At 40.9% G+C, this 25,526-nt stretch overlaps 3 protein-coding genes across 12 annotated transcripts in view; 1 reads left to right on the top strand and 2 right to left on the bottom strand.

Annotated features, from left to right (window-relative positions):
* Positions 1 to 4,364, bottom strand: part of LOC148360135 (magnesium transporter NIPA2) — an 8,064-nt gene extending 3,700 nt beyond the window's left edge. The window contains exons 1-3 of one of the 3 annotated variants that reach the window (XM_088343585.1): positions 4,169 to 4,364; positions 1,792 to 1,935; positions 5 to 61 (exon numbers count right to left, since the gene is read on the bottom strand). In XM_088343585.1, the coding sequence (XP_088199711.1) occupies positions 5 to 61; positions 1,792 to 1,935; positions 4,169 to 4,220 (253 nt within the window). In that variant the 5' untranslated portion in view covers positions 4,221 to 4,364. Of the gene's footprint in view, positions 1 to 4; positions 62 to 1,791; positions 1,936 to 2,177; positions 2,274 to 4,168 lie in introns of those variants that run through there. The other 2 variants (XM_088343587.1, XM_088343588.1) reach the window with 2 other exon arrangements.
* Positions 4,098 to 11,492, top strand: mars2 (methionyl-tRNA synthetase 2, mitochondrial). The gene is made up of 3 exons (XM_088343584.1): positions 4,098 to 4,592; positions 6,709 to 7,043; positions 9,427 to 11,492. The coding sequence occupies exons 1-3, from the start codon at positions 4,325 to 4,327 to the stop codon at positions 10,564 to 10,566; spliced, it is 1,743 nt and encodes a 580-aa protein (XP_088199710.1). The 5' UTR covers positions 4,098 to 4,324; the 3' UTR covers positions 10,567 to 11,492.
* Positions 11,276 to 25,526, bottom strand: part of med12 (mediator complex subunit 12) — a 27,131-nt gene continuing 12,880 nt past the window's right edge. For 2 of the 8 annotated variants that reach the window (XM_088343574.1, XM_088343577.1), the window contains exons 16-42: positions 25,334 to 25,452; positions 25,003 to 25,146; positions 24,758 to 24,921; positions 23,878 to 24,009; positions 23,574 to 23,801; positions 23,343 to 23,487; positions 23,140 to 23,260; positions 22,118 to 22,228; positions 21,934 to 22,047; positions 21,738 to 21,874; positions 21,188 to 21,367; positions 20,982 to 21,053; positions 20,726 to 20,889; positions 20,040 to 20,201; positions 19,765 to 19,966; positions 19,566 to 19,675; positions 19,354 to 19,489; positions 19,082 to 19,231; positions 17,813 to 18,178; positions 17,592 to 17,727; positions 15,851 to 16,092; positions 15,638 to 15,712; positions 14,358 to 14,587; positions 14,055 to 14,289; positions 12,492 to 12,698; positions 11,622 to 11,703; positions 11,276 to 11,554 (exon numbers count right to left, since the gene is read on the bottom strand). In XM_088343574.1, the coding sequence (XP_088199700.1) occupies positions 11,517 to 11,554; positions 11,622 to 11,703; positions 12,492 to 12,698; positions 14,055 to 14,289; positions 14,358 to 14,587; positions 15,638 to 15,712; positions 15,851 to 16,092; positions 17,592 to 17,727; positions 17,813 to 18,178; positions 19,082 to 19,231; positions 19,354 to 19,489; positions 19,566 to 19,675; positions 19,765 to 19,966; positions 20,040 to 20,201; positions 20,726 to 20,889; positions 20,982 to 21,053; positions 21,188 to 21,367; positions 21,738 to 21,874; positions 21,934 to 22,047; positions 22,118 to 22,228; positions 23,140 to 23,260; positions 23,343 to 23,487; positions 23,574 to 23,801; positions 23,878 to 24,009; positions 24,758 to 24,921; positions 25,003 to 25,146; positions 25,334 to 25,452 (4,202 nt within the window). In that variant the 3' untranslated portion in view covers positions 11,276 to 11,516. The remainder of the gene's footprint in view (positions 11,555 to 11,621; positions 11,704 to 12,491; positions 12,699 to 14,054; positions 14,290 to 14,357; positions 14,588 to 15,637; positions 15,713 to 15,850; positions 16,093 to 17,591; positions 17,728 to 17,812; positions 18,179 to 19,081; positions 19,232 to 19,353; positions 19,490 to 19,565; positions 19,676 to 19,764; positions 19,967 to 20,039; positions 20,202 to 20,725; positions 20,890 to 20,981; positions 21,054 to 21,187; positions 21,368 to 21,737; positions 21,875 to 21,933; positions 22,048 to 22,117; positions 22,229 to 23,139; positions 23,261 to 23,342; positions 23,488 to 23,573; positions 23,802 to 23,877; positions 24,010 to 24,757; positions 24,922 to 25,002; positions 25,147 to 25,333; positions 25,453 to 25,526) is intronic. The other 6 variants (XM_088343576.1, XM_088343575.1, XM_088343580.1 and 3 more) reach the window with 6 other exon arrangements.

Raw genomic sequence — 25,526 nt, 5'->3', positions numbered from 1 at the left:
TTACTAGAAATAAGCCCCGCCCACCACAGCCATTCTTTCAGGTATGCATAGCCGCCTTGACCTGCAGATGATAAAGATGGCAGTACTGTACTACTGTTGCCAAGATATACTGTAAAGGGAATGGGTGGATAGGTTTGTGAAGAGATGCATCGATGGATAATTGAGTGGATGGATAGATGGTTCAATCGATGGAGTTTCCAGCTAGGTTAAAAGCAAGCTAAACCGAGGCAGCTATCTTGCTTACCATAGCTACCTACATAGCTAAATGATCGATCGATCTATTCATGGATCGATGCATGCGATGGATGGATGTTTCAATGAATGAAGTTTCAAGCTAGGTTAAAGCAAGCTAAACCGAGGCAGCTATCTTGCTTACCACAGCTATCTGTACACCTAAATGGATAGAACGATTCATGAATTGATACGTGCCATGGATGGATGGAGTTTCAAGCTAAAAGTTAGGGAGCTATTTTTCCAACCACAGCTAGCCTAAATAAATGGGTGGATCCACAAATATCCCAAAGAAAATATATATTTACCGTATGTCCATTGCTGTTGTATTCATTGAAAAGGAAAAACATAGTTAAAAAAAAAAAACACAATTAAGCAAAGAAAAAGCACATATATTCTTCATATTGTGATTACCCCCATTTTTTGGTTTCAAATGTTGCTGTTTCTTTAGAAGTGCCAAACTAGAAAATAATATTACTGCTACATCAGAAAAATCTTTTAACTTTTGAAATAATCATAATGATTCTCACATTTTCAAATGATCTATGACTTTTTAACATGATCATTTTCACCTGTTTACATGATAACTGAAATATCTTGGGGTGTTTTTCCACCTCCTTTTTACGCAGCCATACACTTATTTATAAAACAACATGCTGAGTAGTTTAGCTGTTTTTTTTTAATTTGCATTCATTTGAAGACAAACAATAAATTGTACTTTTCCAAAGCATTTTTGAAAAACCCTCACATAGCGTCCGATGTATATTACAGTTACAATATCAAAAACTTTTGTTGTTTTATGACAAAAATTAGGAAACTACTGTAAAAAAAAAAAAATCTTACTTGTACAGTAGACCCCTGGGATACAACATTAATCGGTCCCGAGGATGGGATCGCAAAGTGAAGTTGCCGTATAGCGAGGGTTTGAAACATATGCTAATTAACTCCCTACCAAGTACCCCCTCAAAAAACATTAAAAAAAGTACAATATACTTGTATAGTATGGAGTAACATTTACATGAATAAACACAAAGATGTAACTTCAACTGGTTGAGCGGAGTAGCGGGTTGATGCAGAGGGGGTAGGAGATAGTGAACTCCCTTTAAGGGCTATACAAATAAAGATGACTTGACTAGAGGATTTTCTTTGTGTTTATCTCCTCCCTATTTTTAATAATAGTCCTGGCCGTTTACGGTCTAATGGCCAGGGGGACAAAACTGTTGCAGAACCTGGTGGTCCTGCAACGCAGTACCTCTTCCCAGGGGCTAGCAGAGTGAAAAGTCCAATATAGGGGTGTTACTTGTAACAATTTGCGTGCCTTCTTCGAATTTTATGTTAATCGCGAGTTCTGTTTCCATGGTTATCAGGTTTTTGCTTCTCCACTGCTAACCTTGGGACCCATAGCAAATAAATACTGTACAGTAGTTTGGATTGTTGACATTTATGGACACGCAGAATAATTGTAACGTTATGTCGTATAGTAGGGAAAAAAAACCCTAAAGATGAGCCACACCATCAAGTAAAAACGGGTGTACCGTATTTCTATTTCTAACTGTGTACCTGCTCGCATGGATCCTTTGCTTGCCAATCGGAGCAGACCTTTCTTCTTCAGGATGAAACTCGCTCCGATAAAAAGACTGGAGGACACGGCCAAAGAGAGGCCAATGTAGAAGTCCACACGCCCCGCGTCCATCTGTGACAAAACTCCAAAAATAACCAAGATTTTGAAGATGTCAAACCAACGCCATTTTTTATAGAAAAAAACAACAACTTCCTTCGACTACCATTTCTCTAGCCGTGTTTGCGCATCACATGACAGCTAAAAACTCAATACAACTTTTTGGGTGGTGTCTTAATAGTCACGGGTAGGATAAATACACGATACAAAAATCATAAGAAAGTTTGACAGCTCGATAAAATGGAGAATTACGAAGAAAACAGTGTACCTCGTTTGTCAAGTCAACTCCATCCGTCTTTTTCCAGAGTGGCGTGCTGCGGCGATACTCAACGGACCGCTACGACCTATTTGAGCGAATGGTCACGTGACCGGTGACTGATAATGACGTAATCATTTTTACACTCATAAGTATGGACATTAGGGAATACAATAATCCCTCGGTTATCGCGGGTAATGGGGACCAAAACCACCTGCGAAAAGTAAAAATCCGCGAAGTAGCGACGCCCTTTAAAAAATGCTTACAATTTTTTTTTTTTTAAATTTTTTAAAAATTATTATTATTTTTTGGACCTGCGAAGCTCTGAACCCGCGAACGTGGAACCACAAAGTAGCGACGCCCCTTCAAAAATGTTTGAATTTTATTTTATATTTTATTATTATTATTTTTTAGACCCACGAAGCTCTGAACACGCGAACGTTGAACCGCGAAGTAGCAAGGTTCCACTGTACACTCGAAGAACAAGATTTTATTAATCGTGGAAAATATCAATTGATATGCGATATAAACTCTAGGTCCAACAGATAAGTTATCAAAATCATTTTTTTATTTTTAGCACACATTTGGATTGAAAACTAATGAGGAAACAAACACACATTTTCCTTACCGGCCACCGTAATGAACAACATATTATTTTTATTAAGATTAATAATAATAAAAAGAAAGCATTTCATTGAAAAGCGCTTTTCAGGACACCCAAAGGTGTTGTATACAGAATATCAAACAACAATAAAACAGAAATAAAAGAAATAAGCAATGAATACAAAGGCTATTAATCGCTGAGTATTGAACATTGCATCGTTACAAACAAATTTGGCACGCAACAGTCAAACAACAATACAAATTTAAATATTTTTAAGAGAACAATACGTGATGGACAAGGACATAGAGAATAAAATAAAACAAGTCAAAATAAATTATATCCATCCGGCCATCCATCCACTATCTGCACTACTTATCCTCAGAAGGGTCGTGGGGGTGCTGGAGCCCATCCCAGCCGACTTCGGGCAGTGGGTAGGGGACACCCTGGACTGGTTGCCAGCCAGTCGCAGGGCAATAAATTATATATTTTTATATATTTATATTACTCAAATCAACATCATTTCCGGGCAGCATGGCAGCGCAGTGGTTAGCGCGTGTGCGGCACAGTTCTGAGGTCGTGAGATCAAACCACCTGTGTGGAGTTTGCATGATCTCCCTGTGCTTGTGTGGGTTTCCTCCGGGCACTTCGGTTTCCCTAGGTGTGAATGAGCGAGTGAATTGTCTGTCCCGGTGTGCCCTACGATTGGCTGGCAACCAGTTGAGGGTGTCCCCTGCCCACTGCCCGAAGATAGCTGGGATGGGCTCCAGCACCCCGCGACCTAACTGAGGATAAGCGGTGCAGATAATGGATGGATTGATGGACATCATTTCCTCTATCTCTACCAATCCATGCTAATAACGTTGCTTCAATGTAAAAAACGCTGCCACAATTTATAACAAATCAACACGATTTATCATTTTATTTCTTCCAAAATTTTTGCCGAAAATTCTTGACGAAAATTCTTGACGAGACTGTTGCACATAGTGTATTTGAGTACTGTACTAACCTGATATCACTGTACTGTACATGTAAAATCTCAGATTACTAAGGGCTCTTGAACGCATCAAAAAAGCCAAATCGCAACGCTTATTGGCACACTTGCTCGTCGCTTGAATTGGGGGACTGTCTCAATGCAACCCAGAACAAGATCCAATCTTAATCCATTTTTATATTTCGAGTTATTGTATCGAATACTCATATTTGTACTCCGCTTCTTATTATGAAGTTGTAAAAACTCCGATAAATACACGGACCCTGAACAAACTGACCCAAAGTGCAACATGATTGGCTCGCTGTTGCACATGCTCGTCGCTTTGATTGGATAATTCTTACTTTGCAACCCGGAACAAAATCTAACCTTGACAACTGTCATGTCCGATCACACATGCCTCAAACTTACCGATTGAAAGGCGCTGCTTTGGAGCGATCTGATATCCGATGACTTTTTGCATATTCTTGCTGCTAATCCTGTTGATTGTTCTCAAATTGTTGACTGTGGTTCGAGTTTGCTCATTTTAGCTAAAGAGCACTTCCTCAGCTGAGCTTGTATAGAAGAATGAGGACGCCTCTACACTTCATCACCAGAAGCTGCACAGCAATTTGCAGGTGGCAACAAAGGGCATTTTTATCCCCAATTTCACCACTAAGTGGTGTTAGATGCACAATCAGCGATGGCTGCAAAGATGAAAAAAGCTACTACGTAACCACGCCCATATTCTATGTCAACGCCTCTCCACATCTGGGACATCTGTATTCTGCACTTTTAGCAGACTGTTTGCACAGATACAAAGTTCTACGAGGATTTAAGACGAGATTCGCAACAGGTACCATGTTTATAATAACTCAACTGCAGAGTAAAATGCCCTGAATGTATGTGGTTGTGGTTGGCAGGGGACACCCTGGACTGGTTGCCAGCCAATTGCAGGGAACACAGTGACAAGCATACATTTTCACAATCATTCCAAAAGAAGTGCTTAAGCTTTCCTAGGGGCAATCATTCAATCGCCAACTGTATGTTTTAAGTATGTGAGAGGAAACCGGAGCGCCTGGAGTAAACCCTAACAAGGATTTTTTTTTTATGTAAAACAAACGAACTACTGTATATTTGCTGAAAGTTTAAGAGAAGAAATTTAACATTTACTGGAGAAATAAGCAAACACGGCTGTCTCCAACACTCCTGCAACCGTAGTGAGGATATCTCTGTTTTCTTTTTGAATAATTGTTTTCTCCCAAAAACTAAATATTGCTGGGATTGGAGATAGTGTATCACTGCTGCACAAGTGCAGTTGATTTTAGATGAAAATATTGGCCACAAAATGGTTGCCCGGCCCTAAGAATTGTGCTCTGCCAATCCCTGCATGTAGCAATATACAATCAGGGATAATGGATCGTAACCAGGGTTGGGTAGGGTTACTTTAACTTGATTACTTTCAATTACTTTTGGATTACTCCAATACCAAATATGCCAATAAAAGACAAAAGAAACTAAATATGAATAAAATTACTAAATTTTGTGCAGGCTTGGGGAGTAATGGAATACATGGAACGGCAAAAATGATGTTGGCAAGCTGTTTGGATTTATTTTCATTTTGTTTGTCAAATTTTATGTTAGTTTTGCCGGAGATCAAAGCCAGGAGAGAAAGCTTACCACGTGTTGTGAGTCGTAATTTTATTCATATTTAGTTTCTTTTGTCTTTTATTAGCATATTTGGTATTTGAGTAATCCAAAAGTAGTTGAAAGTAATAAAGTTAAAATAACCTTACCCAACCCTGATCGTAACCGCACGAGTGCAGTTCATTTTTTGTTGGATAGAACAGCAAAAAAGAGCCACCAGGCCCAACAAGTCAATTCGCTGCAGCATTTTTTACCATCTGCAGGCTCTTGATTTTGGACTTCGGGAGACCGGAGAGAAGTGCATTACAGTAATCGAGACGGGAGGTAACAAACGTGTGAATTGTAATCTCCGCATCTGACTGAAACAGAATAGGGCGAATTTTAGCAATGTTGCGAAGATGGAAAAAAGTTGTTCTCGTCAAATTCTTACCGTGTGTTTGAAAGGACGGATCGGGGTCAAATATGACACCTACATTTTTGACTGAGTCACTCTGGGTGTTATTGCATTTGTCAATGTTCAGATCAGTTTTTGAGAACAAGTCACGGCATTTATATGGACCAATAACTGCCATTTCGGTCTTTTCAGAGTTTAGGCGCAAGAAGTTGAGTGACTTCCATTCTTTTATCTCAGTGAGGCAGGCCTCCAAATTTCCAGCTTAGTGGGGCAGATTCCTCCATCGTAAGATATAGTTGAGTGTCATCTGCGCAGCAATGGAATTTGATATTATACTTGCGAATAATATCACCTAATGGAAGCATGTAAATGCTGAAAAGAAGGGGGTCGAGTACTGAACCCTGCGGAACACCACAGGAATAAAAAAAAGCCTTCTGCTTGCAGCAATAGACAATAGGAGATGGTGGATCACGACACACACGGGTGCAGTTAATTTGAGGCGGAAAGAACGAGAAGACAGAGTCGCCACACACAACAAATTTTCTCGCTAGGCCCCCTTTGTCAGCACGAGTAAATGGTGCAGTTTATGGAAAGCCTCAGCAGCCCAAATAGGAAAAAAATGCGTTCTGTGCATTAAGCACACCGACAGCTAGGTTTGATTTTTTTTGTTCAATACATTTAACATTTTCAATTATTTTTCAACCTGCGATGGACAAAGGCTTTAAAGTAGCGAGGGAGTACAGTCTACATTTTTCTATTTCAAAAGATATGTATTTTTTTTCTGTATTTTGTTTTCAACCATTATTTGTCTGTATTTGACGGGATGTTGGGTTGAGAGAAAAGCTAGGATTCTTCTTATTGCCCATTTAATGTTTTTATACATCGCTTTTAAAAGGTGCCATACAAATCCATTTTGATTTGATCATTTCAGGCACAGACGAGCACGGTTTAAAAATCCAACAGGCGGCCGAAGCGGCAGGCGAGGAGCCTCTAACCTTCTGCACGGGCGTCTCTCAGAAGTTCCGGGATCTCTTCGACAGCTTCGACGTGTCCTTCACCGACTACATCAGGACCACAGAGGACAGGCACCGGCGTGCCGTGGAGCACTTCTGGTGCACGTTGCGTGATAACGGGCTCATCTATAAGGGCAGCTATGAGGGATGGTACTCCACACCTGATGAGAGCTTTCTCACGCCAACGCAGGTCGGTGATGCCGTCGATAAGACGGGACAAGCTATCAAGGTGTCACTGGAGAGCGGTCATAAGGTGCGTCCACATAATTAGAAATAGACCTTTTTATTGCGAGCCTAGCTAAATCATCTAAGAATGCGCTGAAATAAAAATTTGGGTCTGAAACCTATTCTATCTATCTACCTACCCTGGTCATATCCCTCGAGAGGGGTGACTGACAGCAAGACAATCACATACATAAAAACAAAGAAAGTAAAAAAGGGAAAAATGCCAAATGCCCAAACACCCAAACAAGTTAAGCACCTCAGCACCCAAGTTGGTCATGCTTCCGTCCCTCCAGATGAAACGGGACACATGAACGCGGCCATGTCACCCGGGTCAGGGTGACACAACACACTCTTCTGTTTAACAGCAGGGCCTGAGAGCTTTCACTGGTTTACCCCTGCCGCATTATACAAGTGCCCTGCCATCCCTTAGAACACGTCTAAACATCCCACTATCCTTTCACAACATTCTCCACTCATTCCCATCACCAAAAAGAGCTCTAGCTTCCACTATATTTAGACCTCTTTCCTGCATTGCACTCATAACACCATCCATCCACGTCAATCGCGGCCTTCCTTTTGGTCTCCTTCCATTTACTTCAGTTCCACGACTACCCCATGTCTGAAACCTAAAACTGAAAATGTAGCACAAGAAAAAAACTTAAATACTGATTTTCAGTTCTACCAAATACTACAAAGCTGTAATTTCCTACAGCAGACAATAATAAATACGAAATGTATGAAAACTGCAAAAATTGAGAAATGCCCATTTTTGTATTAAAGGTACATTCTGTAATATGTGTAATATTTGACCACGAGATGGCACTGTATTGTCTTATGCGAACAAAAAAACAGTGCTTAAAGAGCACAGCATAGCAGCAAGATGCCAGACAAACATGGGAGCAACTACTAATTAATTGTACATGAGTGTCATCTGCTGGACACTTGATGTAACAACAAGTTTGATGTGCAGTTTCTAAGAACCACTTTTGACTTAAAACGAGCTCTGAAATACTACTACAAAAGGAAATTCAAAATCTAAAAAATATTATCAATTCTGAATTATTTTCAATGTTTGGCAGCTCTGTATTTCACACGGAACTGCTAAAAAACGTACAATATAAAATGGTAAATAACTAAGAAGCATATTGTGTGTGGTGTGTGGATCCTTTAACTACGAGGGTGGTAGGGGCACCCTTTCCTGTGGTGTGTCTTGGGCAAGTATAGCCTGGTGGTGCCCAAGCCTCTCCAGGCTACTAGATGCTCATTTTAAATGTTTAATGTATTGAAATTCTCATTGCACAACAACAAAGGTATTTCAGTGCTTTTAAAATCCAATCAAAGTGATACAAAAGTAAAATTGCTGAGAGATCAGTTAACATATGAGTTCATTGTACTTGAAGTGCTTGATTCTAATGAAAAATGAATAGCTAGTAGTTGCTACACTGCACAATCTCACTCCACCCTTTTTAAGTACATTTTTGGGGTTATTTTAGCTTTTAATCAGGGTTGGGTAGGGTTACTTTAACTGGATTACTTTTAATTACTTTTGGATTACTCCAATACCAAATATGCTAATAAAAGACAAAAGAAACTAAATATGAATAAAATGACTACATTTTGTGCAGGCTTGGGGAGTAACGGAATACATGGAACGGCAAAAATGATGTTGGCAAGCTGTTTGGATTTATTTTCATTTTGTTTCTGTCGCATTTTATGTTAGTTTTGCCGGAGATCAAAGCCAGGAGAGAAAGCTTACCACGTGTTGTGAGTCAGCATTTTATTCATATTTAGTTTCTTTTCTTTTATTAGCATATTTTAAAAGAATCAACTGTAGTGAGCTCTGTAGTGTTAGCATGTAAACATTACCAGCTCAGTAGCCTAGATGGTAAGGCGCCCGCTTTGAGACTGGGAGGTCGGTGGTTCGCGCCCCGGCCGAGTCATTCCTAAGACTTAAAAAAAAAGTGGTCGGCGGCGCCCTCTGTTGGCTGCGGCTGCATCGGCTCGCTACAACGGGTCAGGTGCAATCGACATTTCGTTCTGTGTACATTGTTACACAGAATGACAATACAAGGAAATTATTATTATTATTAGCTGAAGTCCGACGAGTTGCCAACAAAGATATGTGGAAACAGAAGAATTCACAAGCTACACAGGGACTTTTATTTTAGTAAAAGCTTGTTTAGAAAGAAAAATAAGCAGCCGCGTTGTTCAGACTCGCCCCTTTGAGAAAGCCAGCTTCACATGGCTCGGCTAACCTTAGATGTGACATCAGTGCAACATGGCTTTTGGAGTATTTTGGCTATTAATGGAATTTCTGGTCATTTTCCTCTTTGAAAATTCACTGTATGCCTAGTCTATACCTGTAAATGGCACCGTGTAAACAATGACAGCTCAATCTACCCATTTCTCAGGTGGAGTGGCTGAAAGAGGACAACTACATGTTCCGTCTCTCAGCATTTCGCACTCGACTGCTCGACTGGCTTCAGAAAACCCCCGCAGCCATCCAGCCTGAGCGCTTCCTCCAAGATGTCCTTCAGTGGCTGCAGGACGAACTCCCGGACCTGTCCGTGTCCCGCCCAAGAAGCCGCCTCCAGTGGGGGATTCCCGTGCCGGGCGATCCTGAGCACACTATATACGTTTGGTTGGACGCTTTAGTCAATTACCTCACGGTGGTGGGTTACCCCGGTGACCACGATCATTGGTGGAGCGTGTCCCGGCATATCGTAGGCAAAGACATCCTAAAGTTCCATGCCATCTACTGGCCGTCTTTTCTACTCGGCGCTGGGCAGCCGCTACCGAGATCCATTTACGTGCATTCGCACTGGACGGTCAACGGGACCAAGATGTCGAAAAGTTTGGGCAACGTCGTGGACCCGTTCACATGTTCGGGGGCGTTCACTTCTGAAGGTTTGCGCTACTTCCTGTTGCGTCAAGGCGTGCCTAATTCTGATTGTGACTACACCGATCACAAGGTCACCAAAATACTCAACGCCGAGTTAGCCGACTCCTTGGGTGGCCTCCTCAACCGGTGCAGCGCGCCTGCTCTTAATCCAGCACAGACCTTCTCCCCGTTCTGTTCCCAGGAATGGGACTACAGGGCGCTCGAACAAGACAACCACATGCTGGAAGCTCTGCAAAACCTCCCGGCTTCGGTGGAGCGTCACTATGAAAGCCTGCATGTCTACAAAGCATTAGAGGCCATTGCTTCCTGCGTCAGAGAAACAAACGGTTTTATTCAACGGCACAAGCCTTGGAAGCTAAACAAAACAGACTGTGGGGACCAACGTTGGTTGGACTCAGTCGTCCACGTTTCTATGGAATGTCTTAGGGTTTACGGGATCCTCCTGCAGCCTGTTGTGCCGAGGCTCGCAGACAAGCTGCTGTCTAAACTTGCCGTGGGAGCAGACGAAAGAAACTGGGCTTATCTGGACTTCCTGCCTAGCTACCGTGGCGGACACTGCAGGTTCAGTGGGCGGAGACTGGGAGTCGATACAGGAGTGCTTTTTAGTCGCCTGGAAAGTCCGTTAGTAGCAAAGCAAAAGAATATTTGAATGTGATATTATTTTTTGTATACGAAAACTATAGTTCCAATTGGGAGGTTTGAGGTGAAAACACGTGACAGAGCTACTTGAAAAATTACCTTCTTGGCCTTAAAGTTCTGACAAGTGTAAACTAATCCCATGAAATCCAAACAGATGATAGGGGACGAGCCAGAGTAGATGTGTTATGTAGGCAATGGTAAGCTTTAGACCCGGGCACCTTTTTGAGAGACAATTGTCCGTTGGCTCTGGCAACATTTCGACTATAAAAAAATCTCCTTTCAATCAATTGAACTGAGTCAATGAAGCCTTTTTTGTGTTTCATGTTGTGAAAAATGGGGTAGGCAACTTTTCAGAGTTGTCTGCCCTGGTGTCCGCTAATTTTTTGTCACGAGTTTCAGACACTGGTAATACATAGACTCGGAAATATGTTTTAGTTAATTATCCTGATTGTTTTCCAATGGTTTTGATAGTTAAAGGAAAACATTTTCTAAATCTGTCAATATCAAATGTATTGTATATTTAATGTAATAAAATAAAAATTCATTTTTTTGGAGGAATACTTTTTTAAAATTTTGGAGACTACTTGTTAAATGACAGCAATTTGTCCCCCAAAAAATACTTAAAAGTATTTTCTTGAACGTTTGGGACGAAAAACTTACTACCCAAGATTTTATAATTTTCCTCAAAACATTTTGCATCTCAAGCATCAACCAAAACATCACAAGAAAAAAACTTCACATGATTTAATGAGAAATACACAAAACTGAAAAAAATTGTACAAAGTGAAATAAAATACAGAAAAAAGCATTATTGTTATCCTTTTCAGTTTTTTTTTTTACATAGACTTTTCCATTCTCTACCTCAAGCCTCCAGAGGGCGACAAAAGCGGTGCCAAGACATTTTCCCACCGACTTTGTGCGTCATGGCATACACACGCTCACAGCGCTGCACTTTCTTGCTTAGTAATAGGAATTGGTGCTCTGTCCTGGTTGTGTATCTTTATTAAAAAAAGAAAAAGTGGGTTATAGGTAAATGTGTGGAAAAATAATAAGATTCTGACTTACTTGAGAGTTGTTGTTGCAACTGTCTGACCAAAGCGGCCGTCTGCTGCTGTTGCTGTGTCTGCTGCATGCCCTGACGCGGGAACTAAAAAGTGAGTGCACATACTATATGATAATGATGTTCCAAAAACTATAGCAGTGGTCCCCAACCAGAGGCCACGGACCGTTACCGGGCTGTGGTTCATTTGGATGCACAGAAAGAAAAATAAGTTCCAATATTTTTTGCCTATAGTTGTATTGACACTGATACGATTGTGAACTGAATGTTTGAGGTGGTGCGTTTGAATAAGAGTCCGTGTGGTTTGCACAGCCGGGCAAAGTTTCCACTAGGGCGGTGACACTGTTACGTTGGAAACGGATATCTCGCCCGGGCAAGATATCAAAAAAATAAATCGATTTTCTATGCTTCAGCATGATTTATAGCCAATCAGGTCAATTTTAGCCTATAACAGTGGTGCCTCAGCTTTCCAATGCCTTCAACATTGACCAACTCAGTTTCCAGACCAAATTTATGAGGAATTTGTGCCAATTTGCAAGAATTTCAGCTTTTGAGTAGCCCGCGTCAAGCCGATAAGAGCGTTCGGGTGGTCAAGTCAACCTGAAGCGCGACACTTTTCAACTGCTCTCGCAATTAATGATGACATGAAAAAGAAAAGTGTGGTACGAGTAGAAAGGGGATGTTGTCACTATCAATTTAGAAAAAGTGTGAACATCTATAATGCCAAAAAATCTTATCAGACATTAAACCAGTCAGTGGTAAAGATTGGGGACCACAGGTCTATACAGCAAAGCTATTAATACACAATCCCAGAAATCATTGAATACATTTGCTCATGTTAAAAAAATGAAACCACAAACAGTGTTGAGCCTTACTGTGCCGGGTCGTACCATGGGTTGCTGTGGAGGCAGCGGCTGCATGCCCAGACCCTGGTTCTGTTGCTGCCCTGGAGGAGGCACGCCTGACACTTGCTGCTGCTGCTGCTGTTGTTGTTGTTGCTGCTGAGGAGGGACTTGCTGGGGCTGGACTTGTTGCTGCTGCTGCTGCTGCTGTTGTTGTTGAGCTTGTTGGGCCTGCTGCTGCTGTTTGATTACATTTGCATATGTTGTAATTGGGGATTAGTCAACAAAAATAGATAATTAAAAGAGTCGACAATGAATTCCATTGTCGGCTATTCTCGCCAGAAACATGTTCCAACAGAATGAGGCATCTTACATGATTTTGATCTCTGCTTAGTCGCTCGTGAGCGATAGCATCTCTGTCTTACAGAAACGACGGTGGCAACATCAAGTGCGCGTACCAAAATGTTTTAAGATTGGGCGCATTTTAGCCTGAATACAGCCGATAAAATAAATGCTTGCAATGCAGATCTTGCGTATCATAGCAGTGCCTTGGTGATACACGAACATTTAAAGAGAAAGCACATCCGACAGTGAGTCCGACTCGCCTCAGTAAGACTCAAGTAACATTCAAGCCAATAAGGTTTTGATGACATGCATTGTACATTTAATACGCGTATATTTAGCTATAAGAGACCTAGAGCGTTATGCCTGACAAACATATCAGATATTACCTTAAATGTATGCATTTTGAAGAACAAACATCAGTTGTTAAAACGTTAAACTACAGACGTCAATTGTTAAAACCGTTTGGTTTCAAACTGTCGATAATTGTTAAGTTCTATTCGGTTGAAACAAAATACACACATTTGTTTTTATTTTACTGTTCTACTAATGCTAATGAGCCTGTTCTTGGTTTTCAAGGATAGAAAATGCTTTTTGATTTTAATATGTTATTGATTTGCCTGTCCCTAAAACCAGACAGGGGGTTCTTTATATAGTTATGTCTCCACCGACCAAGCACTGTGAAATGAAATGAAATGAAATGATCTGAATGATCTGAAATGATCTGCATTTATATAGCGCTTTTCAAGTCAATGACTTCCCAAAGCGCTTTACAGTGTGCTTCACATTTCCCAATAGCGGCCGTGATCTGTGCAGCCATGTAAGGCGCTAACCTGCTTATTGGGGGTACTGGGGGTTCAGTGTCTTACCCAAGGACACTTCGACATGTAACACGGACAAGCCGGGATTCGAACTGGGATCCCTTAATCCTAAGACGATCACTCTACCTCCTGAGCTACTGCCGCCCCTGTGCTTAATTGGTCTGAGATAAGGCCTTTTTATCTCATTTTTGTACAAATTCTTAGTATGTTCAACAAAATATTTTTCTCATTGTGCCCATTTTTCTTGTGTTTATCATTTTCGACCTAATTTAATCAACATCATGCTAAATTTAAGAATAAAATAGTAACTATCTGATTATTAAACTGATTGTTTCAATAGTCAGTGATTAGACTACTGTGAAAATAATCATTAGTAGAAGTCCGAGTTGTAAACAAGATCCCACCCAATGAAAAACTCGTTCCGTGTACATACTCTGAGTGCTTGCTGTCTGAGGTACTGCTGCTGCTGTTGTTGTTGTTGTTGTTGTGCTGCTGCCTGTTGCTGCTGTTGTTGTTGTTGCTGTTGCTGCTGCTGCTGCTGCTGCTGCTGTTGTTGTTGTTGCTCTGCTAGCATCTGATTGGGCCTCATGCCTGGAGGGCCGCCTTGGCCCCCCATGTGACCGAGACCGTGCATGATGGGATTCTGCTGGATGGGCTGGTGAGCAAACCTAAAGACAAACAGCACATCAACATATGAATCAAGGCGTTTCTCAAGTGAGCAGAGTGACTAACGGACCTCTGTGCGTTCTGCATGTTGTGCGCGTAGCCTGGCGCCTGCTGGTGAACGTAACCGCTGGGCCGCTGCTGCATTTGCCTCAGGGGGTCCACCACCGCCGGGTTGGCTCCCGGGTGGGCGCCTTGGAAGTTTTGATTCCCGTAAGAGGAAGGAACAATGGCGCCCCCTTGGGACGGGTGCGGCTGCATCCCCATGTGGGAGCCGTATGATGTGTAGCCCTGAGATAAGTTCTAGACAAAGATGATGCACAGAATATTTAATCATAATTTGAATCAAATAGTAGCAGTGTTTGTAATACATAAGAAGATTCTGCCATACTGCCAGGGTTTATTGGCCCTGCCCGAGTCTCACGTGTTTTATTAAAAAGTATAATAATATTTTTAAATATAGATAAATACAAAGTCAGTTAAAATCACATTAACGAACGCCACAATTTCCCTAAGTCGAACATTTTTCAACTCACAATGAACAGAAAAAGGGTTTAGCTCTGAACGTTTCGCACAGAAAACCACCAAGCCTGGCAACACCAAGGCAATATGTTTGTTACATTTACAACTCATATTGTTGATTTGGTCTATTTAGTCGCTGTTACGATACATTGAAATAGTACAGCATCGGAACAACATTATGTATTTTTCATCTAATTAGATGAATAGCAGATTTTCTTTTTTTACATCAAACTCCTGTCTTGTTTGCCATGCTTTGTGGATGTTGTTTAATGTGTCATTCATTTCCTTTCATACTGGTGGTTTATGATTCAAAAGTTTACAAAGGCTCATATTCATCACAGATCTAGTTTCTTGATTTTGCTAATAATGCACCAGATCTATCCGTTTGAATGTAAAACGTACAACATTTTCTTGCTTGCTCCTACCAGACCACCTAGGCCAGTATTATTTAACCGCTGTGCAGTAATAATCGTTGTACAGTGCCGAAGGAAATTATCCAATTTGTGTGCCTGTGCGATTAAGCGAAAGCTATATTTCGCTTCATTTACTTTTACTGGAGATACAACGACACCAAACGGTGGTGTTCTGCAGGATTTTTTGAATGACAGAAATTCGCCATGGCTCAAAAAGGTTGAAAAACACTGCACTAGACTGTCCACTCTTCAGGGTCTTACAAAACTCTATGGGAAACATTGTAGCAGCTATTAACATATTTCAAAAGAACTACATCCCTCGTTAAAAAATAAGATAAAAATACTGGAAAAAAATCAGCTTCCAGGTGTAATGTAATCAGACACTACTAGGAGGTAGACATCGCTTAGCCAAACCTACTTGGGATGTCTGCATTGTATTGTAGGGTTGGTTGGGTGCCATTTGTCGGATCTGTTGCCCCATCATGCTGTGATTCTGAAACAACAAATAAAGCCTGATGAAAATTCTTGAAGAAAAAGACAGTTCATGCGCTTACAGGAGAAAATCGAAGCATCTAAGAGAATTATCTACTTCTACTTGATGTTGCCAACTGGAGCATTGAATGAACTCTACCTGGTGAGGAGCAGTTTGACCCGTCAGTGGCGCCTGACTCACCAGTCTGACCTGCAGCTGGTGGCGCAGCATGTTAGGCTGAGGCTTGTACACCATTTGGTAAGGTTTGTCCAGACCCATCATGCCCGGCATGTTGCCCTGCATGGTGGGCATCATGCCTGGGTAGCTCGGCCGCGTGCTCATCATCTTATTCATGGGAGGGTTGCGGACTGGCCTGTAAGGAGGATCTAAACCGGGTCCTCCTGCCAGAGGAGAACCCACTTAAGAGTGCAATACCAATAATGGAGCAAGCGTACTATAAAGGAGACATATAGTAGCATTTATTTAATATACAGTGGTACGTCTTTATAAAAGCACCTCTAAACATGAGAATTGTGAAAAGCGAGGTTTTTTGGGCGCAAAAATCTTGCCCGCTGTTCGAAGGAAAATTCCGTTTAGGGTACTTCCAGAGGCTACAACTAGAGACCGCTCGAGACCACTCGTGACGGCTTACTGCAAGCATCAGCTCGTCGAGTTGGCGTATGCAAACTACAACAGGTTTAAAAAAGAAAAAAAAAACGCTGTCAAAATATTTTGTGTGTATGTTCATTTTAGGTTACATTAACTTTGTCCCTTCTTATGTTTCCTTGTCTGGCTATCAGTGTGTTTGGATAGATAAGTGGGCGACACATTGTAAAGCCCTTCTGGAGGTCTTCAGTGACTTGAAAGGCACTACAGAAATGCTGACCATTTAACTTTAAATTTAAGTGTTCAGTAAGTCTTTGCGTATTATTGACAGTCTCTCGATCTCATACCTGTCAACCTCTGCCAAATGTTCCCCTTATTTATAATTACAAATCCTCCTTAATAAGCGATAATGAACCTTACAAACCTGCGTGGGTTATCTCCAGGCACTCCGGTTTCTTCCCACATTCCAAAAACATGCATGTCAGGGTTAATAGGCCGGTCCAAATTGTCCCTAAGTGTGACTGAGCAAGTGAGTTGTCTGTCCCTGTGTGCCTTGCGACCGGCTGGCAACCAGTTCAGGGTTCCCCCTGCCCACTGCCTGAAGATAGCTGGGATGGGCTTCACCACCCCTGTGACCCTACTGAGGATAAGCGGTGCAGATAATAGATGAATGGAAACCTTATAAACACAAAGCGGCAACTATTTACTCACAGCAAGACAGAAGTAGAATATCGCGATCTACGATGAAATTATCGTCCGATACCAGTGACAGACACGATCCATATTAGAGCCGAAATGGGCAAGACAAGATCAGTCTTTTATTTTTTTCCCCTTATAAAAATTGTTAAATGGCGTACACAATATCAAATGATCAAAAAACGTATACCATCCGGGGAAAATTTACAAGTTGACAGGTATACGATACATTATGATTACTCCTTGCGACCGCCCGTTCCTATGCAGCACGCACACACAATTGTTACGGCGCTCATAATTGATTCGCATTTCATTTTGTTATCATACATTTGATTTTATTACTGTATTTTTTTGTACGGTCAATTACTATTTAAATGTATTTTAGTGAACAGGAAAATGCGTTTTTAGCTACTTGGGGTTTACTTGTATCCTTTTGAGAGGACAGGATCAGACTGATTACTTTTAAATTATTTCATAACAGGAAAATTTGCTCGTCACACGAGCAATTCGAGCTACGAGCACAACCCTTGAACAAATTAAGCTCATAGAAGTACCACTGTATGTCTCCATTTGTTGCTTGTAAGTGTAATGTACTGACCGGGAGGTAGAGGCTGGTTCTGTGTGTATATGCCCATGCCCTGCTGGCTATAGGGCAACCTGCCGTAAGGATTCTGCATGAGTTCTGGCGGCATGTTTGTCCCGTAGCTCACACCAGGCGGACGGTTAACGTAATCCTGTTTCGAGGTAAAAGTTCACCAGGATTTGTAAATAAATATCTAGGATTAAACATTTTCATAAAATAGAATGGGCTTTTCAAACCTCCGTCTTGGCTGATGGTGTCTTTTTCTTCTTGTTTGACTTCTTCTTGTTAGAGTCCGAGGGCACGGTGGGCACGTTTTTCTCCGGCTTCACCGCCTCCATCATTTTCTTCTCTGGCTCCTGCGAGATGGGCGTCAGCGGCTCCTCCTCTTCGGGGGGCAGTGGGAGAGGCTCCAAATAATAGCTGCGAGGCTTGGGCTTCAAGTGCGTGTGATAGAGAAGAAAGCGCTGCTGCTCCTCGAATTTGGTCACTTTGCGGTCCATGCGCACAGTACCGAACCAGCCCCACGAAAGAGGGGCCGAGTGTTTGAGACCCTCAAAAACGTCCCAGGGGGAGATCTTCTGTTTGGTGGACACTTGAAGGCCCTAATGGCGAGTACACAATTAACAAAATGAAAAACAAATTTAAAAAGTCCTTTTTTTAAACTCACTGCCAACGACATCTATGGATGACATTTACACAAGAGTTGCAGTGAATTAATGGATTCATAATTCGAACAGTCAGAGGTTAAAGCTTTAAAAAAAATCACTCAAGTACCAAGATTTAACTGCAAGTCAATATGGCATTTTTACAGGAGTGGCAGATAATTAATTAAAGATTAGTGCTGTCAGTTTTAAAGAGTTAACTCAGGTTTAAAGATTTAGCGCTCACGAAACTATCTTGAGTTAAAGCAGCTTGATAGCTTGATAATGTTCAGTTTGGCAGCACCATTCATACTAAATTCAACAATACACATTTGTGTAATATTTAATTAATAAACATAGTAAAACCAAATTTTATATATATATATGTATGTGTGTGTCCTAAAAATACTAATATTTACAACAAATCCGTCAAAAATAATTGAAATACACGATTGTTAAGTATATATATATATGCAACCAATTTTAGTGGGAAAAATGACAAATTAAGGCTACAAATACTAAAATGCTGCACCCCAGGGGTTCGCAACCTAAACTGTTGAATCATTTTGGACCAAAAAAAGAAGCCGCTAAAATAAAAGCTTTAAATAAGCCTTATAAGGAAGGCACAAAATAGTGTATTTATATATATACTGTAAAAAACTATATTCAATGGAAAAGGGTAAGAATGTTTGTGTCATGTTTGTCCTACAGAAACCATATGATTTTCAATTATCAATCATTTTTGAAAAAGCACGAGAGAACCACTAGAGAGCGCCAAAGGGCTGCATGTTGCCGACTCTCGCTTGACCCTTTCACAATTTAAAATAACAGCTCAGGATTGACAGTCACTTAAATGTGGCTTACTTCTTTCTCAAAGCCGGCGATCTTGTTCCCCTTGGTGTCAATGAGTGAGCCCTGAGGTTCACACGTGATGACGTCCCGTGTTTGCTTGGGTAGAGGCAGCAGCTGGCGAACCTTTTCCAAACTCTCAGACTGCCGATCCCCAAGCTCTTTCTGCGGACGCGAATATAAGTCAAGTCAAACTCAACTCAATGGCATGTAAAGTTGTAAGAAAATTATTTGCAGTGACCAGATGTGTAGTGATTCCAAGATTTACTACCGACAGTTTTTCTTACCCTGAGCTTCTTGACCAGATTCATGTAAGCCCTCTTATTCTCCTCCATGCTGCCCTGAGAGATACTGGACATGTCAGCAGCCAGTGTGCCGTTAATCAGCACGCTCAGCATGTCCAGCACAGTTGTGAAGAGCTCACTGTTGGAGAGGGGAAAAAATGTTGAGTGTGTTGCTTATCCTTACACTGTAAGTGGTAAAAAGTATCATGGCTCACTTATTGGATTGCATGTCCACTGTTCCACTGCTAATGATGTCTAGTAGGAGGACAGCCCACTCGGTGGTCTGCTGAGTGCTGCGCTGCACCGTGTCGAACATGCCACCAACCTTTTTAGTGAACGTAAACATACATTAACATTCATGTGTTGTCGTTATAAGATGTTTCCATATAGGGAAGGTTTTCAATGTGTCCGTACCAGATTAAGTCGCAGTTTCAGGGCTTCGTGCATCATTTGCTTGGCTTTGCAGTCATCTTGGTACTGGTCTTCTCTCCAGTTGGTGACAATCTGCTGAACTTGGCTGTACAGGGAGGTAAGAAGACCCTCGCGCTGTTCATCCTGACCCTTCAGGCAGGTTAACACCAACGACAGAAATGGCTGCTGGCTCAGCAATGACATACTGGAAAATGGAGGGGGAAGAAAATATCAAGACTCACTCTGGTTCCCGATGATGAAAAGTAGTCCTGTGTTACCTTTTCTGCTTCTGGCGATCCCGCTCCTTCCGCGAGGACGAACCGAGGTGTTGCCCTTTCTCGAGTTCTTCCCCGGCTGCCTTCAGAACGTGACCTTGAACCGAGGTGGGTAGCTTGGCTATCAATGGAGCCACCAGCCAAACACCTGACCGCTCTGATGAACTAAAAGTGAAGGCACAAATAATACCCTTAGGAATGATACCACATTTTTTTCCAACCACTAGTACTGTATTTTACAGTCTATAAGGTTTACCAGGATTATAAAACTTACTTTCAAAAAATAAAAAACCTCAATTAAAAAAAAAAAAAAGGATTACGTTGTAAAGAAATCTGGTTTCATCACTGACATAAATTGATTCATTCATAAATGGTTACCATATGCAGTACCATTTATTTGTAACTATGCATTTTCAATTTCATGCACTGTATCTTCCGGTCCAAAACATGCACTGGATTACAGGGAGCACTTTAAAATTTCCAGCACATTTTTAACCCAAACTCCATGTGCGCCTTATAGTCCAGAACACAGAATATAATATTCCACTCCCTCTGCAAAATATAGTAAATGCCTTATAGTCAAGTCATTTTTATTTGTATAGCCCTTAATCACAAAGAGTCTCAAAGGGCTGCAACCTTAGTGTCTAACCTTACAAGTCTTACCTTAGAGTATATCTGCACAGACTTACCTTAAAATCGGTTTCATCTTGCTGGTGGTATTGCTGTTGTTAGACGTAGAGCCACTTTGGAGCCCTGCGCCATTTCCTGAGGGGTTATTGGAGTTCATCTCAGCTGATTTTTGAAAAACTTCAATTGTGGCCTTGGCTATGTTTTCCAAGAGAGAATAGAGCTCCTGCAAAAATAAATTTTATTGCGTTTCTTAAAACTGTTTTTAAGGTTTATTCTAGTTCACAAAGGCCTAATATGTGAGAGGGAAAAACTTGCATTGTTAGTGCTCTGTTTGATCATCAGCTGAAGTTCCAGAGAGGATTGCCTCATCGTCCATTGGTCCATATTCTATAAGGAGAGTTTATTTATAATAGCTCCTTAATAAAAAATAATAACTGCATGCTATGCAAACATGTTTCATTTTATTATACAAATGCATTAAGTTATGTTTTAGGCCATTGAGAAAAAAAAAGACATTAAACCTGTAAAATGCGCTTGATTCGTTGCCGCTGTGGGTTGTCCCCATCATCGCTATCCAGCAGGCGGTGGGGATAGCAAATGAGCTGCAGCAGCCTCTGAGCTTGAATGTTGACCAGTACCGGGTCCTGGAGGGCGCTGCTGTCTTCAGACAGAGATTTGAGACACCGTTCTCCAACCCATTCCTGTAAGCGAGGAAGACAACAAGTGAGCATTAAAGAACAACAAAAAGGCCATTTTCAAATGTCACGTTTTGGGTGATCTGCTTCATATTGTGTTGGGTTTTAATTTGTGTTTAAGTCCTCCAAAATGCTGCTCATGTAATATTTTGGGAGTTTATGAATTAAAAACACAATCAGTGCAAATGATGGACTTCAAACCTATATTTTTAGGTAGGATGGTAGTAAGTTAAAATACGTTTCTTTAAAGTGAAAGCTCAATTTTCAAAATAATAAAAAATATTTTACTTATTTGCAGATGGTAATAAATTACAGAGCATTGAAACATAATTCTAAAGACCCTACATTATTTTTTAGTTTAGTCAGACATAATTACCTGTTGGCAGATGGTCTTGAGGACATACTTTGCATAGACGTCCAAGCTAGCTGTTTCTATAGAGACATTGCGGCCCTCGGAGAGGTCATCAAGACCAGCCGAGTGAGACAGTCCAGAGCCTCTGAGCTCAGCATCTCCTGCAACATCAAGAGACAGATGTCAAATCTGGTAAACCGCCACTGGAAGACGTCCTTACCTAACATGAAGACCGCTTTGAGGACGGCGAAAACTGCTCCCACAACGATGCTGTTCTGAGATGCTGCAAGGAGGTGGCGGTCGCAAGATGATCGGATACCGACAGATGACTTATCTGTAGGTTATTACAATGTTATTTATTGATATTGTTACTCAACTGGTGTTCAGGAATTTCATTTTCCTACCTGACTTAATACCATCTTGAGGAACTGGGTTGCGCTGGGGGGTCTTAAAAAGGTGCAACAAAATTCTGCAGGTGAGTCTCGCTCCTGGTTCGGAGTCTTGTTCGCTGCAGGCTAAAAATAAAGGATTTCACGTGTGATGATATAGGATAATTAAAAAAACACTACATGGTAAAGTTATAAAACCAGATAATGGCCATTGTGAGATTTGATGGAAATAAAAAAAGGAAAGGAAATACAATAGAACAAGGGCTAGGTTGGCAATCACACAAGTGTCAAAGCAATAAATATACATCTCCTATATTTTTTTGTCGTTTTCCACTAAGCTATTTTGGGACTGGTCTCGGTAAAATCCTTCACATCTGCGAGGTCATTTTTTCTGTGTATATTATTTTGTGGATATAAGTCTATAAATGATAACTTCTTAATTCCAGAAAAATATGCATTCAAAATGCCCTGTCCTGCTCAATTATACTTTCACTATAAAAACCCTTTCTCCATATATATAAGTCTGTAAATTAGGGAATAAAGAGTAATGTATTTTTGGTGTTTTGCACACTCCACTGGCATTTACACAAAAATGCAACCCCAGCTGACATATTTTAAAGACAAATTCTAATCTGAAAAATTACTTAAATTATTCCCATAAAACATTTATTAATAATTTTCTGCAAATATTATGTCATTGTCAAGTGTCTGTGCTGTAAAAACAGGGGGTATTATAAAATATATTGTAGTTAAACATACTGTTCAGTGTCATTTTGTAACATTTTGGGTTAGTGGTGTGCCGCAAAATATTTCCAATGTAAAAAACATGCCCTGCCTCAAAAAAGGTTGAAAAACACTAATTTACACAACCAGAAGAGGGATGGTATTTAAAGAAAAGCATGGTATATTAGAATGTAGATTACATCAAATTATTGGTTTTGCTTTATAGAAACAAACAGAAACAAACGGCATGTTAAGCCTACAGCGCAAATTATTAAAGCTGAAGGGTCTTAAAGTATGCAAATAAAGATCCTGACCAGCATTGAGAAGGGATGGAATGGCCACACAGCGGACCAAGTCCTCCAGGAGAAGACATTGTCTAGCAATGAGAATGGCCACAAAGGTCGCCAAGGAATCGTGGAATGACAAATCGCTAACCTGAAGAATGTAAAATTGATGATTAATTTTTTGTAGACCCCACGTTAAAAGTGAGAGTAAAGTCAAGAAACCACAAACGTACGTCGACATTGCAAAGCAGGTCATTGAAGCCACAATTGCCGTTGTTGGAGGAGCAGCAGAGCGCCTTGAGTATGCCGAGCCACTCAGCACTTAGCGAGCGACAATACGCCGTCAGCTCGGCGCACAGGATGCCGATATCGTTCACCCTAAAAAGAGAAACGAATTTCATCTCAACCAATTTGTAAACTGGATCAAACATTTTTAATTATTGTAATTATATTGTCCAGTGTACCGTTCAGGGTCTCTGTGGTCCACACAAACATCCATTAGGACGTTGCACACAAAGCTGTATCGATTGGCCGGGCTGTCGTTTAGGATTTTGCCCACCATGGAGTGGTTAAAGTTGTGCGCTGAGGGATTGGCGATGGCCTCCATCATGAACACGGGGTCCCACAACATGTTGGAGTCCGAGGGATCGATGTTGCAATAGATGGAGTTTTTCACTTTGGAGCAGAACTCGCTAAAAAAGTCACATTGATTTCATACTTTATTTCAGCAATATATTTTTGATCATCCATTGGAAATCTATTCAGTACCTGAAGATCTCGCCAAATTTGTTCTTGAGGTGACTGCAGGAGGTGTAGAGGTCGTACAAGTAGGCTAAGATGCAACGCTCAGCGGAACAACAGTCTGCTGGGTTCACGCCCGACTTCACCACAATGCGAAGCCTGGACCGTCATAATTTAGCATTAGCTACGCCAAATAAACGATTTTTTTTTTATTGATTGAGAAATTCAACAGAATTTCATTCAGCACAAAACGCCAACATGCTAAAGGACACCAAACAAAATATGAAATATGTTCTAATTAAATAAATTCCACCAATGCACTCAACATCGCACTCTCTTTTCACCTCTACTGAAAAAATATCCTAAAGGCAAATTATGTTGTGCAGTTTTGTTATATTCTTCAAGAGAAATAAGAAAGCTGTTTCATTTATAAGACACTTTTACCTATTTTAATATTTTCTTATACTACTCATTTCACAATTTGTTTTTCCACTAAAAGATCCTCAATTTATCGATACATTCAAAAAATAAAATTTTCTTTTATTTTAATCATTATTTCTGTTCAATAAAATATGACAAATAATTTGAAAAAAAAAAGAAAAATACAGGAAATTTAATAAAGAAAAAAGGTACACATAAAATTAGGAAAAATTATTTCCAAATGGGACTTTTTTACCGCAGTGTAAAATGTGAACAATTCTCCTGGAAAGGCTGGTTAAAGGTAAAAAACATTGTACCATTTTATATCAAAAAAGGAAAGTTGATAACCTCAAGACTAGCGAAAACTCATTCAAATTATATGCTTGCCACTATCTCTCACTAAACTTTGTAAAATTCAATTTGGATATTACTGCACTGGTCTTCAACCTTACACATTCACAGAAAAACAAGTCGAAATTTCACATACCCATCAAAAACCTGTGCAGTCTGCTCAGGGTTGAGAATGAGGCAGGAGTGGTATCTCCTCAGCACAGCAACGATACACAAACACAAGCTGGTGGTGTAGCTGCCCACCAGGCTCGATGATTTGAGCAGCAGCTCGGCTTCCACCAGGCTTAGCTCGTTCAGAAGCTTTAAAAAAAGATTTGAATTTGATGAGAAAGCCACCATAGCGACTCCATGAATGCGTTAAAACTTAACAAGTGTGGTTACTTGAATAGCAAAGTCGATGAGGCCACTAATGTTGAGGGAATACTCCATGAGGTCGAAGATGAACTGAATGTGCTGCACTAGAGGCAAGTGATATGACATCCCTAAGGCAAAGCTGGTGATCTGCTCCAGCACATTACGGGACACCTGCAGAAAAAGTGTGCTGATCCTCCAACCTTCTTTTTGATAAAATCAGTCCCAATTTGATTTATTCTACACTCAAGCATGTCTATTCAAATGAGTAACCAAATGAGTTCCTTTTGTTTCTGCTTGCATATACACACAGAAATGTCATACTATAGAAACATTTTGAAAACTGCGGAAGCGGCCTAACCTGTGAGGTGACCTGGTGCTGGTCAAAGTGGGAGAGGTGCTGGAACTTGGAAAAGATATCTTCTGCGGTTGGGAAGGCCTCTGGCTTACTCCTCTTTCTCTTTTGTCCTTCCTCACCTCCTGCACAGAAGGGCGTGAATCAATGGCTGACGAGGTGAATGTAAGTCAGGGAAAATCTCAATCACTTCCAAACT

Source organism: Urocampus carinirostris, chromosome 9 (genome assembly GCF_059441175.1).
Source record: "Urocampus carinirostris isolate Australia breed hairy pipefish chromosome 9, RoL_Ucar_1.0, whole genome shotgun sequence".
Classification (NCBI taxonomy): Eukaryota; Metazoa; Chordata; class Actinopteri; order Syngnathiformes; family Syngnathidae; genus Urocampus; species Urocampus carinirostris.
The sequence above is the reverse complement of the archived record's forward strand: the minus strand, read 5'-3'. Positions and strand labels throughout refer to the sequence as shown.

What these genes read in the sequence shown, in the direction of transcription:
- mars2 (XM_088343584.1), top strand. Translation starts at nt 4,325, where the DNA reads ATGAGGACGCCTCTACACTTCATCACCAGAAGCTGCACAGCAATTTGC. An exon ending in TAAGACGAGATTCGCAACAG is followed by an intron (nt 4,593 to 6,708) that starts GTACCATGTTTA and finishes TGATCATTTCAG; the next exon opens with GCACAGACGAGCACGGTTTA. An exon ending in CACTGGAGAGCGGTCATAAG is followed by an intron (nt 7,044 to 9,426) that starts GTGCGTCCACAT and finishes CCCATTTCTCAG; the next exon opens with GTGGAGTGGCTGAAAGAGGA.